Below are 16,983 nucleotides of genomic sequence, written 5' to 3'. Positions count from 1 at the left end.
TTACAAATAATGAGTCCACAGTATGAGTCATAATACCCATAAAACCTAGAGGACAAACAAGGAAATGTTTCCCCCCCCCACCATTTATTTTTCACATAGGGGATTTTAGAAACACTTAAAATAAGGGCTGTGTTTCGTGTAGGCGTACCCTGGGAATCGAACCCACAACCCTGGCGTTGCACACACCATGCTGGCGTTGCAAACACCATGCTCTACCAACTGAGCCACAGGGAAGACCCAAAACACAGCCCTTATTTTAACACAGCCCTTATTTTAACACAGCCCTTATTTTAACACAACGCTTTTGTTTCGTGTACGCTTACCCTGGCGTGATGTTTTGATAACCATGTAAATGTTAATTGTTTCTGAAATTCTCTATGAGAAAAATGTAATGGTGGAAAAACGATCGGGAACCATTTCCCTGTTTGACCGCAAGGTTTTATGGGTATTAGGACACCTCCACTGTGGGGCTCTATTACATGATATTAATGTGGGCTTACAATAACAAGAGTAATAAGAGCTCATACTGAAGATCGCCTTCTCAAAGTCAACAAGACGCGTGACCGTATTTTAACTTACTCTGAGGCATCAGACCCAGGCATATTTCCATGGATCTGTCTCCTGTTGAACCACAATTTATAATAATAGGGTTTGTTCTTAGATGTGCCAACTCAGACAAATGTATTAGAGCATAACATTGACGTTGGGGACTCAGCCCCAATCAAACAAGATGCCTATCGAGTGAATCCTGAAAAGAGAAAGAAACTCCGCAGTGAGGTGGAGTTCATGCTTGAACATGGCATTACACAACATGGCAACAGTCCGATTTTTGGAAACTATGCCGTTACTAAGTCGGACTCGTACCCCTTTCCCAGGGTCGACAATTGTGTTGGCACTGCTCAGTATGTTATCAAATTTAATCTGCTGATTTAAAGAGTGTGCAAAGCTGTCATCAAGGCAAAGAGTGGCTACTTTGAAGAATCTAAAATATATATTTTTATTTGTTTAACACTTTTTTGTTTACTACGTGATTACATTTGTTATTTCATAGTTTGGATTTCTTCACTATTATTCTACAATGTAGTAAACATAAAGAAAAACCCTTGAATGAGTAGGTCCAAACTTTTGACTGGTACTGTAGGTTAGCATAATTAAGAGCCATAGTGCTTAGCTAGCATAATAATTAGCATAATTAGCAGCCATAGTGCTAAGCTAGCATAATAATTAGCATAACTAAGCATAATTAGCAGCCATAGTGCTTTCTCTCTGAAGAGAAAATAGTTGGAGGTTAGTACCAGTTCAGCCAAGTCCACAATACATATTGGTGCTGGGTTGAGCATTAGGGGGCCGCTCATTGAGGTAGAACATGAGGGCTTCTAGGCTGTCCTGGTGGGGGATGTTAGTATATAGACTGGTGACATCAAAATAAAGTCGCACACTCCATGTCGCACACTCCCATGTCCCACACCCCATGTATAAACTCCCAGCAATTTAATGGGTATTTACCAACGTTTACCTTCTTCAGGGTGGGGAACGCACAGTGATGCCGAAACGTTTGGTAAATACCCATTAAATTGCTGGGAGTTTATACATGGAGTGTGCGACATGGAGTGTGCGACTTTCTTTATTTTTATAGTTTATTCGCCGTTACTCAAGCACCTCCACACAAACTTTTTTTCTGGGTGTGCGCCAGCTCATGTTTTTTAGTATATAGACTGGTGTTAGGTATGCGTAACTGGCTGTAAGGGAGTCAGGCGCAGGAGAGCAGAATTTGGGTAGCAACCGGAGCCTTTTATTTCGGCGAACAAAACACACACAGGCACTAAGAACACTAAACACAATACGGGTTGACATAACCCAGCGCAACCAATCTAACGAAACAACAAACAATTCCACACACAGACATGGGGGGGGGTTAAATACACGTCAAATAATGAGGGAATGTAAACCAGGTGTGTGGGAAAACAAAACAAGACAAAACAAATGGAAAAATTGAATGGTGGATCGGCGATGGCTAGAAGACCGGTGACGTCGACCACCGAACGCCGCCCGAACAGGGAGAGGAACCGACTTCAGGGAAGTCGTGACAACTGGTAACATCAAAAGTATACAGAATAGAATTTTCAGGTTTTATGGTCCACAGAGTTCAAAAGATTAATAAAATCAATAGTTTTAGTATACGTGGGGAGGGAGATCGCCCAGAGTTTCACAAAATGGTCTACAAAGGCAGGGGCGGAAATTCCGGGGGGGACACGACCCCCCCATCCTGGGAAAAATATGTGTGTCCCCCAATATATCACTGAAACATAACTATGTAATTTAAATAATATTAATAATACGCAATGAAAGCAATTGTGCTGATTATAGACACTTAATAGCGCATTTTTAAGTTTCAAAAGATTGCAACCCCCCCACCCTTTGCCTCACAATGGTTTGATCCACTGCCAGTTCCTTAGCTTGCTAGGTAACAGAGAGGTCGTATCTACTGTCTGAAAGGCACTCAATGCACGTAACTGACGTGAGGTTAATCCAGTCAATCGCGCACACACACTAGCTGAATATGCAGAGCTAGCGCGCAAATATTAACTATTAAGCTAGCTAGTACCTATTCCATTTATGTGGCGTCGTCAAAGATGGAATCAGCATGCAGATGATGTAAGTTGGTGCTTCAAAGTCCCTGTGATAAGGTTAGCGATAAACTGAAATCCAAACTGAACAGAACTACACTCTCTTCTACCATTGTCTTAAATATATTTAATGGTCTCGTTGCAAAAGCTAAATTGTCGCAAGTTAACTTTTATTTATTTATTTTATTTCACCTTTATTTAACCCGGGTAGCAAAGATTATCGCAAACACCACTGAAAACTGAATTGGTGCTCGCTAGCTTTGCAAATTCAGCTATTGTTGGAAGCCAGCCAATATGAAACAAACTATTAAAATTACAAAAGGTTGCAGCATATGTTGTGTAAATGGTGAACTCATACAGCTGTCAACTCTTGTCATTTTAATCCGTTTCACATTTGCTAGCTACCTTTTAGATCGAAGCCCAAATAGAATGATTGAAGATGATAGAAGTCCATCTCCTACTGTAAATAACCTACACACTGTGTGTGTAGCCAGCCAGCCAGGCAGGTAGAAACATGGCAGAAAAATAAAAGACGGACATCAGAGTATTTTTCAATACACCAAAACGCATAGTAAGAACCCTAAGTAGCCTAATATCTCAAAGACTAGTTGATAAAATGTTCATAAGAAAGAAATGAAATTCTAATGGAAATGTTTCACAATGATGTCATTAGGCAGAGCAGGCAACAGATGGCACACAGACAGCAGAGTTGGGGACAGATATGCAGGGACAGACTGGCAGAGACAGGGAGTCTCAGGTAAGTTTGTTGAGTCTTTGTTTGGCAACATTATGAAAGGTTCTCAATTTTTTTGACTTGTAAAATAGGAACATAATTGGAAAATGCCATGGATACCCCCACTCTCAACTTAAACTGGTGACTGAACTAAGATTTGTTAAAGGCAATGGTATTGCTGTTGTGATTAGTTGTGTAGTTTTGGGTACCGGTAGTTAGGAGTACGGCAAACACCTTATTTCTTTGGTTCCTCAATATACATTTACCTTATTACAATGTAGGCTATGTGTTACAGCACTACTTTTGGTGTCCCCCTCAGGAATTGCTCTTGAGAAAATTTCATGTAATTCTCCCCTCCAAAGTTGATATCAGATTTTCGCCCCTGTACAAAGGGAGATATATTCTCTGTCAGAGATCCGTTACTTCTCACAATGGGCCTGCTTGGTATAGGTGGTGTCATGTCCTTGTGAATTTAGGGTAGAGCGTATATGACAGGTGTGGTTGGGCGGTCAACTTTCATATACTCATATTCTGTCTTTTGTAATTTCCCCTTTCATTCAAAAATTGTAGCCAATTTATCATAGATCAGAGACTTTAATTGTATTAGTAGGGTCCTTTGGGAGTCTTTTGTAAAAATTCATCATCACTAAGTTGTCTCTGAATTTCCTTTTTATAGTCTGCTGCATTTAGTAATCCATGTTGCCCCTCCTTTGTCATTAGTTTTTATAATGATACTGGAGTCATTTTTCAGTTCTATAAGAAATTCTTTCTCTGCTTTGGACATATTGTGGAATACCTTGTATACTTTTTTATTAGCCAGGAGATTATGTACATCTTTCTCAACTAGGCGGCAATATGTTTCAAGAGAGGGATTTATTCTGGGTGGTAGAAATGTGCTTTTCCTCTTTAAAATATGTATTTTCCCTTGTCATGTCCTCAGTCCGAGAGTCAGGTTCATTATCATTCAGGTTATCAATGGTGAAAAACATTAGCACTATTTCCTGTCTGGTTACTAATATCGATCAATAGATTAACATTGGCAGGTGCATAGGGAGCAACCCCATTATAAAAAAAAACTACATTTAATCTCAAACTGCAGGAAAACTTTTGAAAGTCTATAACTGTATCAAATTCATTGGCCTGTGATGTTGGGACAAATGATAGCCCCTTACCTAGGGCAGATGAACATGTATCAGATATAGACCTGTTGGACAAGTTAATTACTGTGTCTTTCTCCGTGTATGTGTCTGCTGGGCTATTAACAAAGCTGTCACCCTGTCCGTCCCTCTGTCCACAGGTGAGTCTGTTGGACTATAGAACTCTAGAGCAACACATTAACAAAGCTGTCACCCTGTCCGTCCCTCTGTCCACAGGTGAGTCTGTTGGACTATAGAACTCAAGAGCAACACATATACAAAGCTGTCACCCTGTTGTCAGCTATCTGCAGACTTTCTTTGGCCATATTATTTGGGGAATGACCAAATTCAATAAAGTTTTGTATAAACAAGTCATTATTATTTTTTTATTTTAAGATTATACAAAACAACTTTTTCACAGCATGTTTGTCATGTTGGTCATTTTTACTAGCTTCTGTCTGTGATAACTTACACATCCAAACAAATACACTTAGTCTAAAATAAATACAAGTCTAATGCCCAGAGTGAATATATTTGTATTCATGTATGTCATACAGGTGTCTCAACTAAAACATATATCACAGACAAGGTTAAAGAATGGCACAAAGTAAATACAAGTCAGTGATTGCATCCGTAGTAGTTTGTATGAATTGAAGTGGTTACATACAATGAATGTTGACAGAATGGCTGTGAGACAGACTGTTGCTGTACTCTCAGGTAAGGCCCTTGCTTCTGGATACATGTTGACAGAATGGCTGTGAGACAGAGAGACTGTTGCTGTACTCTCAGGTAAGGCCCTTGCTTCTGTATACATTTTGACAGAATGGCTGTGAGACAGAGAGACTGTTGCTGTACTCTCAGGTAAGGCCCTTGCTTCTGTATACATTTTGACAGAATGGCTGTGAGACAGACTGTTGCTGTACTCTCAGGTAAGGACCTTGCTTCTGTATACATTTTGACAGAATGGCTGTGAGACAGAGACTGTTGCTGTACTCTCAGGTAAGGCCCTTGTTTCTGGATACATGTTGACAGAATGGCTGTGAGACAGAGACTGTTGCTGTACTCTCAGGTAAGGACCTTGCTTCTGGAACCCCTGAAGACAATTTTTTTTAAATCAACTTTATCAATCAGATGGATAGCTTAGCAAATACAGCTATTTGTTTTCCCCTCGCATGTAAAGATGCCTGATACAGCTTGCCAGTAGCTAGTAAAGTAGCATGAACTAGTAAGAAACCAGCTAGAAATGACAAGTTAATGCCTTTCACCAAAACATGTACAGTGCATCCGGGAAAGTATTCAGACCTCTTGACTTTTTCCACATTTTTGTTAGGTAACAGCCTTATTCTAAAATGGATTTAATAGTTTTTCCCCCCTTCTCAATCAATATACACACAATACCCTATATTGTGTGTGATGAGGGAAAAATAATTTACAACATTTTAGAATTAAGTTGTAACGTAACAAAATGTGGAAAAAGGGAAGGGGTCTGAATACTTTCCGATTGCACTGTACATGTATAAAAGAGGCAATTACATTCAAGCAGATCATTTGTTTTATTCAAGGACTTCAGGCCAAGGAGTAATAGCTATTTGTTCGTAGAACCTGCGTCTTCACCAGAGTCTTCTGCCTCGTTCACAAAAAACTGGACTCTCGGAAGAAAAAAAATCTATTTGAATGGTCGTTCACATCGGAATCCGAACTCGGGCAGAGCTTGAGTTTCAGAGCTCCGACCTGTAGATCACTGACGTCATGACGTCGTAATATTCCGCGTTCCCAGTTGTTTGAAACGCGGCATTAACCAGCTACAAAAAAAGACACTTCCGGTTGTAGCTGTACTCCAGTCTAGTCACAACTAGAGAGGAAGAGGAGGAAGACAGAGAGGAACCAACTCGGCGGAAAATATGTCTCCGTCCAGCAGGTGGCGTTTTTTTCCTTGTTTCGCCTTCCCAGGCAAGGAGTTTTTGTAATGGAGGTCCATGAGAAAGTGTCGAATTTGGTCAACAACAAAACAATTAATGTCTCATTTTTGCTACGTGAGGTTTATTTGATCTAATAGAAGGTTCGTAATGCTTAAGTTGTAACGAGAGTGTACTGATTTAAGAAAAAAACACTTTATATTGGTTGTTTCGAGATGACTGCATATTCATCACATGAGGCTAGTAAGCATATTATCTTACTAACTGCTTTGCTTTATCTTGGCCAGGTCGCAGTTGTAAATGAGAACTTGTTCTCAACTTGCCTACCTGGTTAAATAAAGGTGAAATCAAAAATAAAACATTTAAAAAAAATCTCTATCCTTTGAATACAGGCGGGTGACCTCAACTACCCTCATTGAATATTCAAATAAGGATTACAATAATGAGAATAATGAGATGTATCCAACAATTCAAAGAAAGGAAAAGGCTGAAGCTAGATTGCCCGCTATGTTGCTTTGTGGACTTCCATTGTTAGGGCGGAGATAAATGTATCTTGTCAGTATATCAATATATCTATATATATATTTCTACTTTACACACTCGTCTACTGTCAAATCTACCATTAGCGAAGTGAACTGCTATAGACTGACATTCACTCTTGACTCTCAATTGTGTGGTTGAGGAAGATACAGACGGGGTGTAATTTGGTTGTTATTGTGACATCCAACAACCTAGAGAAAGTAGCTTAGTCAGTTGACATAGTTGGCTAGCTACGTTAGACTAAATTGCTTGATATCATTGGTTCCCCTACCGACAGATGGTGTGTTTCCCCCACAATGCGCTTGCCCAGGATGTATGATGGTCAGAAATAAAAAAGAGTGGAGGCATGTTTGTTTTATTAATTAGATTGTCTATTTCTAACTAAAGTCGAACAATATTCATCCTCTATAACCACCATGAAGGCATCTGTGAGGAGAGGATGGTTTCAGGGCAATTCCATGTTAACAGAATGATGCAGATTACAGATTTTTCACTTTTTAAAATGTATGCCAAACCAAAAAATTATCATTGCAAAGTTAAATCAACCATTCAACTCTGTTCACAAGGATGACTTTTAACATACATTTTAAAGTGAAACATCTGAGTCTCAGCAGCATTCTGTTACCATGGAATTTTGTCTTTCATATTATTTTCCATGGCTGGCCTCATCCTTCCATGTCCAACTGGGAGATCAGTACAGTAAGTACGACACAGTTTGAGATAAACTGAATTAAAATTAGGCTTGCCTGTGTGATAACGCACTGACTGTATCAAATACAACAGGTGTGTTTAGTGTGAAATCCTTACTAACGAGCTCTTCCCAACAATGCAGTTAAACAAAATAAATAATAATAAGACATTACTAAAATACACAGAAATCTAGATATATACAGGGAGTACCAGATCAATGTGCTGAGGTATGAGCTATATACAGTTGAAGTTGGAAGTTTACTTACACCTTAGCCAAATACATTTAAACTCAGTTTTTCACAATTCCTGACATTTAATCCTAGTAAAAATTCCCTGTTTTAGGTCAGTTAGGATCACCACTTTATTTTAAGAATGTGAAATGTCAGAATAATAGTAGAGAGAATGATTTATTTCAGCTTTTATTTCTTTCATTACATTCCCAGTGGGTCAGAAGTTTACATACACTCAAGTAGTATTTGGTAGCATTGCCTTTAAATTGTTTAACTTGGGTCAAACGTTTCGGGTAGCCTTCCACAAGCTTCGCATAATAAGTTGGGTGAATTTTGGCCCATTCCTCCTGACAGAGCTGGTGTAACTGAGTCAGGTTTGTAGACCTCCTTGCTCGCACACGCTTTTTCAGTTCTACCCACAAATTTTCTATAGGATTGAGATCAGGGCTTTCTGATGGCCACTCCAATATCTTGACTTTGTTGTCCGTAAGCCATTTTGCCACAACTTTGGAAGTATGCTTTGGGTCATTGTCCATTTGGAAGACCGATTTGTGACCAAGCTTTAACTTCCTGACTAATGTCTTGAGATGCTGCTTCAATATATCCACAGAATTTTCCTCCCTCATAATGCCATCTATTTTGTGAAGTGCACCAGTCTCTCCTGCAGCAAAGCACCCCCACAACATGATGCTGCCACCCCCGTGCTTCACGGTTGGGATGGTGTTCTTCGGCTTGCAAGCCTCCCCCTTTTCTTCCAAAAATAACGATGGTCATTATGGCCAAACAGTTCTATTTTTGTTTCATCAGACCAGAGGACATTTCTCCAAGAAGTATGATCTTTGTCCCCATGTGCAGTTGCAAACTGTAGACTGGCTTTTTTTGGCGGTGGCTTCTTCCTTGCTGAGCGGCCTTTCAGGTTATGTTGATATAGGACTTGTTTTACTGTGGATATAGATACTTTTGTACCTGTTTCCTCCAGCATCTTCACAAGGTCCTTTGCTGTTGTTCTGGGATTGATTTGCACTTTTCGCACCAAAGCACGTTCATCTCTAGGAGACAGAACGTATCTCCTTCCTGAGCGGTATGACGGCTGCGTGGTCCCATGGTGTTTATACTTGCGTACTATTGTTTGTACAGATGAACGTGGTACCAACAGGCATTTTGAAATTGCTCCCAAGGATGAACCAGACTTGTGGAGGTCTACAATTCTTTTTCTGCGGTCTTGGCTGATTTCTTTTGATTTTCCCATGATGTCAAGCAAAGGCACTGAGTTTGAAGGTGAGGCCTTGAAATACATCCACAGGTACACCTCCAATTGACTCAAATTATGTCAATTAGCCTATCAGAAGGTTCTAAAGCCATGACATCATTTTCTGTAATTTTCCAAGCTGTTTAAAGGCACAGTCAACTTAGTGTATGTAAACTTCAGAACCACTGGAATTGTGATACAGTGAATTATAAGTGAAATAATCTGTCTGTAAACAATTGTTGGAAAAATGACTTGTGTCATGCTCAAAGTAGATGTCCTAACCGACTTGCCAAAACTATAGTTTGTTAACAAGACATTTGTGGACTGGTTGAAAAACGAGTTTTAATGACTCCAACCTAAGTGTATGTAAACTTCTGACTTCAACTGTATGTACATGAAGGCAGGGTAAAGTGACTAGGCATCAGGATAGATAATAATAAGGTATTTGATGTAGATATGTAGATGAAGGCAGGGTAATGACGTGTTCTTCAGGTTTGGGTTGGCGCCCCCCCTTGGGTTGTGCCGTGGCGGAGATCTTTGTGGGCTATACTCGGCCTTGTCTTAGGACGGTAAGTTGGTGGTTGGAGACATCCCTCTAGTAGTGTGGGGGCTGTGCTTTGGCAAAGTGGGTGGGGTTATATCCTGCCTGTTTGGCACTGTCCTGGGGTTTCATCGGATGGGGCCACAGTGTCTCCTGATCCCTCCTGTCTCAGCCTCCAGTATTTATGCTGCAGTAGTTTATGTGTCGGGGGGCTAGGGTCAGTCTGTTACATCTGGAGTATTTCTCTTGTCTTATCCGGTGTCCTGTGTGAATTTAAATATGCTCTCTCTAATTCTCTCTTTCTTTCTTTCTTTCTTTCTCTCGGAGGACCTGAGCCCTAGGACCATGCCTCAGGACTACCTGGCATGATGACTCCTTGCTGTCCCCAGTCCACCTGGCCGTGCTGCTGCTCCAGTTTCAACTGTTCTGCCTGCAGCTATGGAACCCTGACCTGTTCACCGGACGTGCTTGTCGCACCCTCGACAACTACTATGATTATTATTATTTGACCATGCTGGTCATTTATGAACATTTTAACATCTTGACCATGTTCTGTTATAATATCCACCCGGCACAGCCAGAAGAGGACTAGCCACCCCTCATAGCCTGGTTCCTCTCTAGGTTTCTTCCTAGGTTTTTGGCCTTTCTAGGGAGTTTTTCCTAGGGAGTTTTTCCTAGCCACCGTGCTTCTTTCACATGCATTGCTTGCTGTTTGGGGTTTTAGGCTGGGTTTCTGTACAGCACTTTGAGATATCAGCTGATGTACGAAGGGCTATATAAATAAATTTGATTTGATTTGATTAATGTGTGTGAGTGGTGTGTGTGAGTGGACAAAACATTAAGAGCACCTTCAGAATATTGAGTTGCCCTCAGACTAGCCTCAATTTGTCAGGGGATGGACTCTACAAGGTGTTCAATCAATAAATCAAATGTATTTATAAAGCCCTTCATACATCAGCTGATGTCACAAAGTGCTGTACAGTAACCTAAAACCCCAAACAGCAAACAATGCAGGTGTAGAAGCAAAATGTTTTAATTGTTCCACAAGGATAGTGGCCCATGTTGACTCCACTGCTTCCCACAGTTGTGTCAAGTTGGCTGGATGTCCTTTGGGTGGTGGATCATTTTTGATACACACGGGAAACTGTTGAGAGTGAATCCCAGCAGCGTTGCAGTTCTTGACACAGTCCCCTTTTTTCTTTTATTTTCTACGTAGTGGCGCAGCCAGTCCACAAGGTGGCGCAGTGCCCCTCTTACATTCTTTGTGGAGCTCTGTGCCTGATATAGAGGTCATGGATGGCAGGGAGCTCGGTCCCAATGATTTACTGTTCCTTCCGCACGGCACCACCCTCTTTGCGATCGAGGGTGGTAACAGTTGCCATACCAAGTGTTGATGCAGCCAGTCAAGATTCTTTCAATGGTGCAGCTGTAGAAACTTTTTGAGGATCTGAGGGCCCATGCCAAATGGAGGGGGGAAAGAGGCACTGTTGTGCTCTCTTCACGACTGCGGAGGTGTGGACCATGTTAAGTCCTTAGCGTTGCCAAGGAAAGTGAAGCTCTCCACTACAACTCGTCAATGTGGATGGGGGCGTGCTCTCCCCGTTTCCTGTAGTCCACTCCTTGGTCTTACTGATGTTGAGGGAGAGGTTGTCCTGGCACCACAGGCCATGTCTCCTGCCTCGCTGTAGGCTGTCTCATCGCCGTTGGTGATCAGGTCTACCACCGTCGTGCCGTCAGGAACTTGATGATGGTGTTGGAGTCGTGCGTTGCCACGAAGTCGTGGGTGAACGGGGAGTATGAGAGGGTGTATGCCAGGATGATTGTAGACTAGCTCAGAAGCACGTTGACACACTAATGAATATGCTCACAGTGGCCCAGATTCACAAAGTGTCTCGGAGTACTGAGCTGGCCCAGATTCACAAAGTGTCTCGGAGTAGGAGTACTGAGCTGGCCCAGATTCACAAAGCGTCTCGGAGTAGGAGTACTGAGCTGGTCCAGATTCACAAAGTGTCTCGGAGTAGGAGTACTGAGCTGGCCCATATTCACAAAGCGTCTCGGAGTAGGAGTACTGAGCTGGCCCAGATTCACAAAGTGTCTCGGAGTACTGAGCTGGCCCATATTCACAAAGTGTCTCGGAGTACTGAGTTGGCCCAGATTCACAAAGTGTCTCGGAGTACTGAGCTGGCCCATATTCACAAAGTGTCTCGGAGTACTGAGCTGGCCCAGATTCACAAAGTGTCTCAGAGTACTGAGCTGGCCCATATTCACAAAGCGTCTCGGAGTAGGAGTACTGAGCTGGCCCAGATTCACAAAGTGTCTCGGAGTACTGAGCTGGCCCATATTCACAAAGCGTCTCGGAGTAGGAGTACTGAGCTGGCCCATATTCACAAAGTGTCTCGGAGTAGGACTACTGAGCTGGCCCAGATTCACAAAGTGTCTCGGAGTACTGAGCTGGCCCATATTCACAAAGTGTCTCGGAGTACTGAGCTGGCCCATATTCACAAAGCGTCTCGGAGTAGGAGTACTGAGCTGGCCCATATTCACAAAGTGTCTTGGAGTAGGAGTACTGAGCTGGCCCAGATTCACAAAGCGTCTCAGAGTACTGAGCTGGCCCAGATTCACAAAGTGTCTCGGAGTACTGAGCTGGCCCAGATTCACAAAGTGTCTCAGAGTACTGAGCTGGCCCATATTCACAAAGCGTCTCGGAGTAGGAGTACTGAGCTGGCCCAGATTCACAAAGTGTCTCGGAGTACTGAGCTGGCCCATATTCACAAAGCGTCTCGGAGTAGGAGTACTGAGCTGGCCCATATTCACAAAGTGTCTCGGAGTAGGACTACTGAGCTGGCCCAGATTCACAAAGTGTCTCGGAGTACTGAGCTGGCCCATATTCACAAAGTGTCTCGGAGTACTGAGCTGGCCCATATTCACAAAGCGTCTCGGAGTAGGAGTACTGAGCTGGCCCATATTCACAAAGTGTCTTGGAGTAGGAGTACTGAGCTGGCCCAGATTCACAAAGCGTCTCGGAGTAGGAGTACTGAGCTGGCCCATATTCACAAAGTGTCTTGGAGTAGGAGTACTGAGCTGGCCCAGATTCACAAAGCGTCTCGGAGTAGGATTACTGAGCTGGCCCATATTCACAAAGTGTCTCAGAGTACTGAGCTGGCCCATATTCACAAAGTGTCTTGGAGTAGGAGTACTGAGCTGGCCCAGATTCACAAAGTGTCTCGGAGTAGGAGTACTGAGCTGGCCCAGATTCACAAAGTGTCTCGGAGTAGGAGTACTGAGCTGGCCCAGATTCACAGTGTCTCGGAGTAGGAGTACTGAGCTGGCCCAGATTCACAAAGAGTCTCTGAGTACTGAGCTGGCCCATATTCACAAAGTGTCTCGGAGTAGGAGTACTTAGCTGGCCCAGATTCACAAAGTGTCTCAGAGTACTGAGCTGGCCCAGATTCACAAAGTGTCTCGGAGTACTGAGCTGGCCCAGATTCACAAAGCGTCTCGGAGTACTGAGCTGGCCCAGATTCACAAAGCGTCTCGGAGTACTGAGCTGGCCCAGATTCACAAAGTGTCTCGGAGTACTGAGCTGGCCCAGATTCACAAAGTGTCTCGGAGTACTGAGCTGGCCCAGATTCACAAAGCGTCTCGGAGTACTGAGCTGGCCCAGATTCACAAAGTGTCTCGGAGTAGGAGTACTGAGCTGCGATCAAGTTGGCATTTTAGCTTATAATGAGACGCTTTGTGACCTCAGACCAATATCATTTTCTAAAACAAGTTTATTTGCTCCACTGCCATGATATAAGCAGCATTTTGTATTACTTGACTGTGTAACAATTGTTGCCTATTGCCTCACTGTACGTGATTCATTATGTGAGGAATATTGATCTGCTTTAGTTTAGTGCAGGCAGCAACAGGAGATGTTTCCATTTATAGTACTGTGGGACAGCAGGTGTCTGAGATGAAGGCCCTGCTCTGCGTGGCTGCCGACCACATGGATCTAGTGATCAGAACTTGGCCTGGCTAGCACAGCTGTTTAGTTTTAGTTCAGTGATTCAGTTTGGAGAGGACACACAGGCCTACAAAATCCATACATTCTGTAAAGTCATTGATCCTGTCAATTCAATAGCTCTAGTTATGATTAATTAGTCAGTGATGATTCACTGTTTTGAACACAAAGGCTATCTTCAGTGTTATGTTAGCAGGTACTTTGACCCAATCTGAAGGAAATTACAGATTTTAATCGAATGCCTTGAACTGTGTAACCTGTGGGCCATAAAGCAGATTACATTCACTACACTAGCATCTCATATTTATGATCCCAACAAATGGAACATTTTTATCAAATCCAGTCCTGTGACTTCTGCCATATTTTTACTCCCTCTGCCATAACTTCATTTGTCTCCCTCTGCCATAGTAAAACCAAGGATAGATAGATTGTGTCCTTGGATAAACTCTCCCCTGTGTGAGGCATGGATTATTTATTTTTTTTCTACCCCCAATCTCGAAATCTTGTCTCATCGCTGCAACTCCCCAACGTCTCGGTAGGTGAAGGTTGAGTCATGTGTCCTCCGAAACCGCGCTTCTTAACACCCGCCCGCTTAACCAGGAAGCCAGCCGCACCAATATGTCGGAGGAAACACCGTTCAACTGACGACTGAGGCAGCCTGAAGGTGCCCAGCCCGCCACAAGGAGTCACTAGAGCGCTATGAACCAAGTCAAGCCCCCCTGGCCAAACCCTCCCCTAACCCGGACGACACTGGGCCAACTGTGCGCTGCCCTATGGGACTCCCGATCACGGCCGGTTGTGATACAGCCCGGGATCAAACCCGGGTCTGTAGTGGCGCCTCTAGCACTGCGATGCAGTGCCTTAGACCGCTGCGCCACTCGGGAGTCCAGAGGAACGGATTCTTGATCTACCTAATGTTTGAAAGCGATTCGATGTTCCAAACATATTGTTCATCATGTCTGCTGCAGAGGGACAAGATAGAGCAATGAGAAAGCACAGTTTGATCAGTCATGGAAATGAATGATGAAAACATGTTGTCTCAGCAGCTAAAAACAAGATGGAGAACAAGGTAGAGTGAGAAAAATCGGAGCTTTGGCAGAGTCACAGCCGACCAGCACTAGCTCATGTATTCATAGTCACTTTAACCATATCTACATGTACATACTACCTCAATCAGCCTGACTAACCGGTGTCTGTATGTAGCCTCGCTACTTTTATAGCCTCACTACAGTATATAGCCTGTCTTTTTACTGTTGTTTTATTTCTTTACTTACCTATTGTTCACCTAATACCTTTTTGCACTATTGGTTAGAGCCTGTCAGTAAGCATTTCACTGTAAGGTCTACACCTGTTTGTATTCGGCGCACGTGACAAATAAACTTTGATTTGATGTTAATTACCTTTTTTTTTTCAGAGAGAGAATCGATACTTGATGTCAAAAAATGGATATATCCGTCACAAATAATATATACTGTATCAATTTCCCACATCACTAGATATTACCTGCACTTCCTATTCAGCCTTCAAATGTCATAGCTTAGCAGCTTTCCAAATGCAAGGGTTGATATTACTTTGGTGTATAGTGACAGAGATGATGGCTTCCAGACTGTGTTTGTAAAGAGGACCTTTTTTTTTTTTTTGGCAGCTGAGCTCTGTCACCACCATGCTGATGATGGCAAGGGTAAAAATAGCCTCCCCAACTCTATTTGTCCTCTCAAGACAAAAACAAGACTAACAATGATGGCTAAACACTGAATGTACGAAAGACAAATACTGTATAGTGGACCATCTTGAATAATTGAACATTGTCGTGATAGACCTTCATTTGTAATTCTTCAAGCTAAACAGATTTAATGATCTATAAGCATGGCCTAAAATTAACGTTTTGGTTCCCCCCGACCACTCTCTTAATAAATTATGAATAGATCCACCATTGAGCACAACAACAACACTTGTTACAGAATATTTTACAAAGAAATAATAGTCATAATAATGACTATTAGTCATTTAACCAAAAGATCGCAGACGAGACCAAAAAAATGTTTCAACATCCCCTTTTTTTTTTTTTTAAGGGTGGGAGATTACCGTGGTAACGCTCTTCGGACCGATACGCCGGAAGGGAGAGGAAATATGGCGGAAGTGGATGAGTTCAAATCAAGCAGCGCCTCAAGTAAAGTTGGCGAAGACGACGAATGTTCTGAATGGACAACAGTAGTATCGAATACAGAAAGGAAATTGTGTAAAATTGGAGTGGAGGATATGTGTAATGAATGCTAATGAATCACTTGTTGGGATTTGTTTGTTGAGTAAAGATGCATATCTGGGAGACCCGTTTGAGGTGTCAAATGGAGAAGTATGCACTGGGAAAAGTAGAGTCTGTCAGAGTGACCAGGAGTGGTCTTTTATTTTTGATTCATTGTATTTCTGAAGAACTGAGAAAGATTGCAATGGGCCTCAAAAGAATCCGTACAACAGAAGTTTTATGTTTTGAACTTCAGCGGGGTAGAGACACCCGTCAAAGGAGTCATTCTCAAGGGTGACGACGGATGTTCAGGTTGAATCCCTGAAAATATTTCCTGGTGTGGTTGGTGTCTGGCGTCTGACCCGCTGGGTGACCGGAGGAAAAGAAGAAAGTCTGTCGGTCCTGTTTGTTTGTTGATAAAGAACAAATAACTGCACATGTGAAGCTTAGTTATGTAAGATACACTGTAAGAGTTTATGTCCCCAAACCACTGCAGTGTAAGAACTGTAAAGGATTTGGTCGTGTTTCAAGTGTGTGCAGACGGACAGAGCATAATGAAGAACGGTGTGTAGAAGGACGACAGTGTTGTAATTGTGGTGGGGATCATGATCCCAGAGTTCCTGGAGTGCCCTGTAAGGGTGAAGGACATTGAGGTGACAAATGTTAGAGCGGTCAATTGAATCTCCTAGGCGGAGGTGATTTTAAAAGAATTGAGAAAAGAAGTGATGCAAGTGAAGATATGGTAGTACCACAGCCTCTAGTAAATGTTTGCTGTCAGTCAAAAGATACCCTGTGTGTTAAAAAGGTGGATTTTGTGGCGTTCATTGCCACAGTTGTAAACTGTACGGAACAAGTCTCAAAGAAATCTAAGAAACTGGAGATTATTGTGTCTTTGCGGACAGAAAAGTTTTTTTTAGGGACTTAAGGATTTTACATCTTGCAAGACTTACAATGGGTACTGGCGCCTGAAGACCCGCCAGGTTTACCTTGAGCCCGTAGGGATCAGATTTGCTTGATTTAGTTTTGTTATTACATTTTTTTTGCTTGGTCGTTTTTTGGGGGTATTTTGTTCCATT

At 42.5% G+C, this 16,983-nt stretch overlaps 1 protein-coding gene across 1 annotated transcript in view; it reads left to right on the top strand.

Moving 5' to 3' along the window:
• LOC106560637 (basic immunoglobulin-like variable motif-containing protein) overlaps positions 1-15,061 on the top strand; it is a 34,325-nt gene extending 19,264 nt beyond the window's left edge. The window contains exons 11-12 of the mRNA XM_014123705.3: positions 3,301-3,384; positions 4,658-15,061. Coding sequence (XP_013979180.1) covers positions 3,301-3,384; positions 4,658-4,677 — 104 coding nt within the window. The 3' untranslated portion in view covers positions 4,678-15,061. The remainder of the gene's footprint in view (positions 1-3,300; positions 3,385-4,657) is intronic.
• The last annotated feature ends 1,922 nt before the right edge of the window (positions 15,062-16,983 follow it).

Source organism: Salmo salar, chromosome 10 (assembly GCF_965601325.2).
Source record: "Salmo salar chromosome 10, fSalSal1, whole genome shotgun sequence".
NCBI lineage: Eukaryota > Metazoa > Chordata > Actinopteri > Salmoniformes > Salmonidae > Salmo > Salmo salar.
The sequence above is the reverse complement of the archived record's forward strand: the minus strand, read 5'-3'. Positions and strand labels throughout refer to the sequence as shown.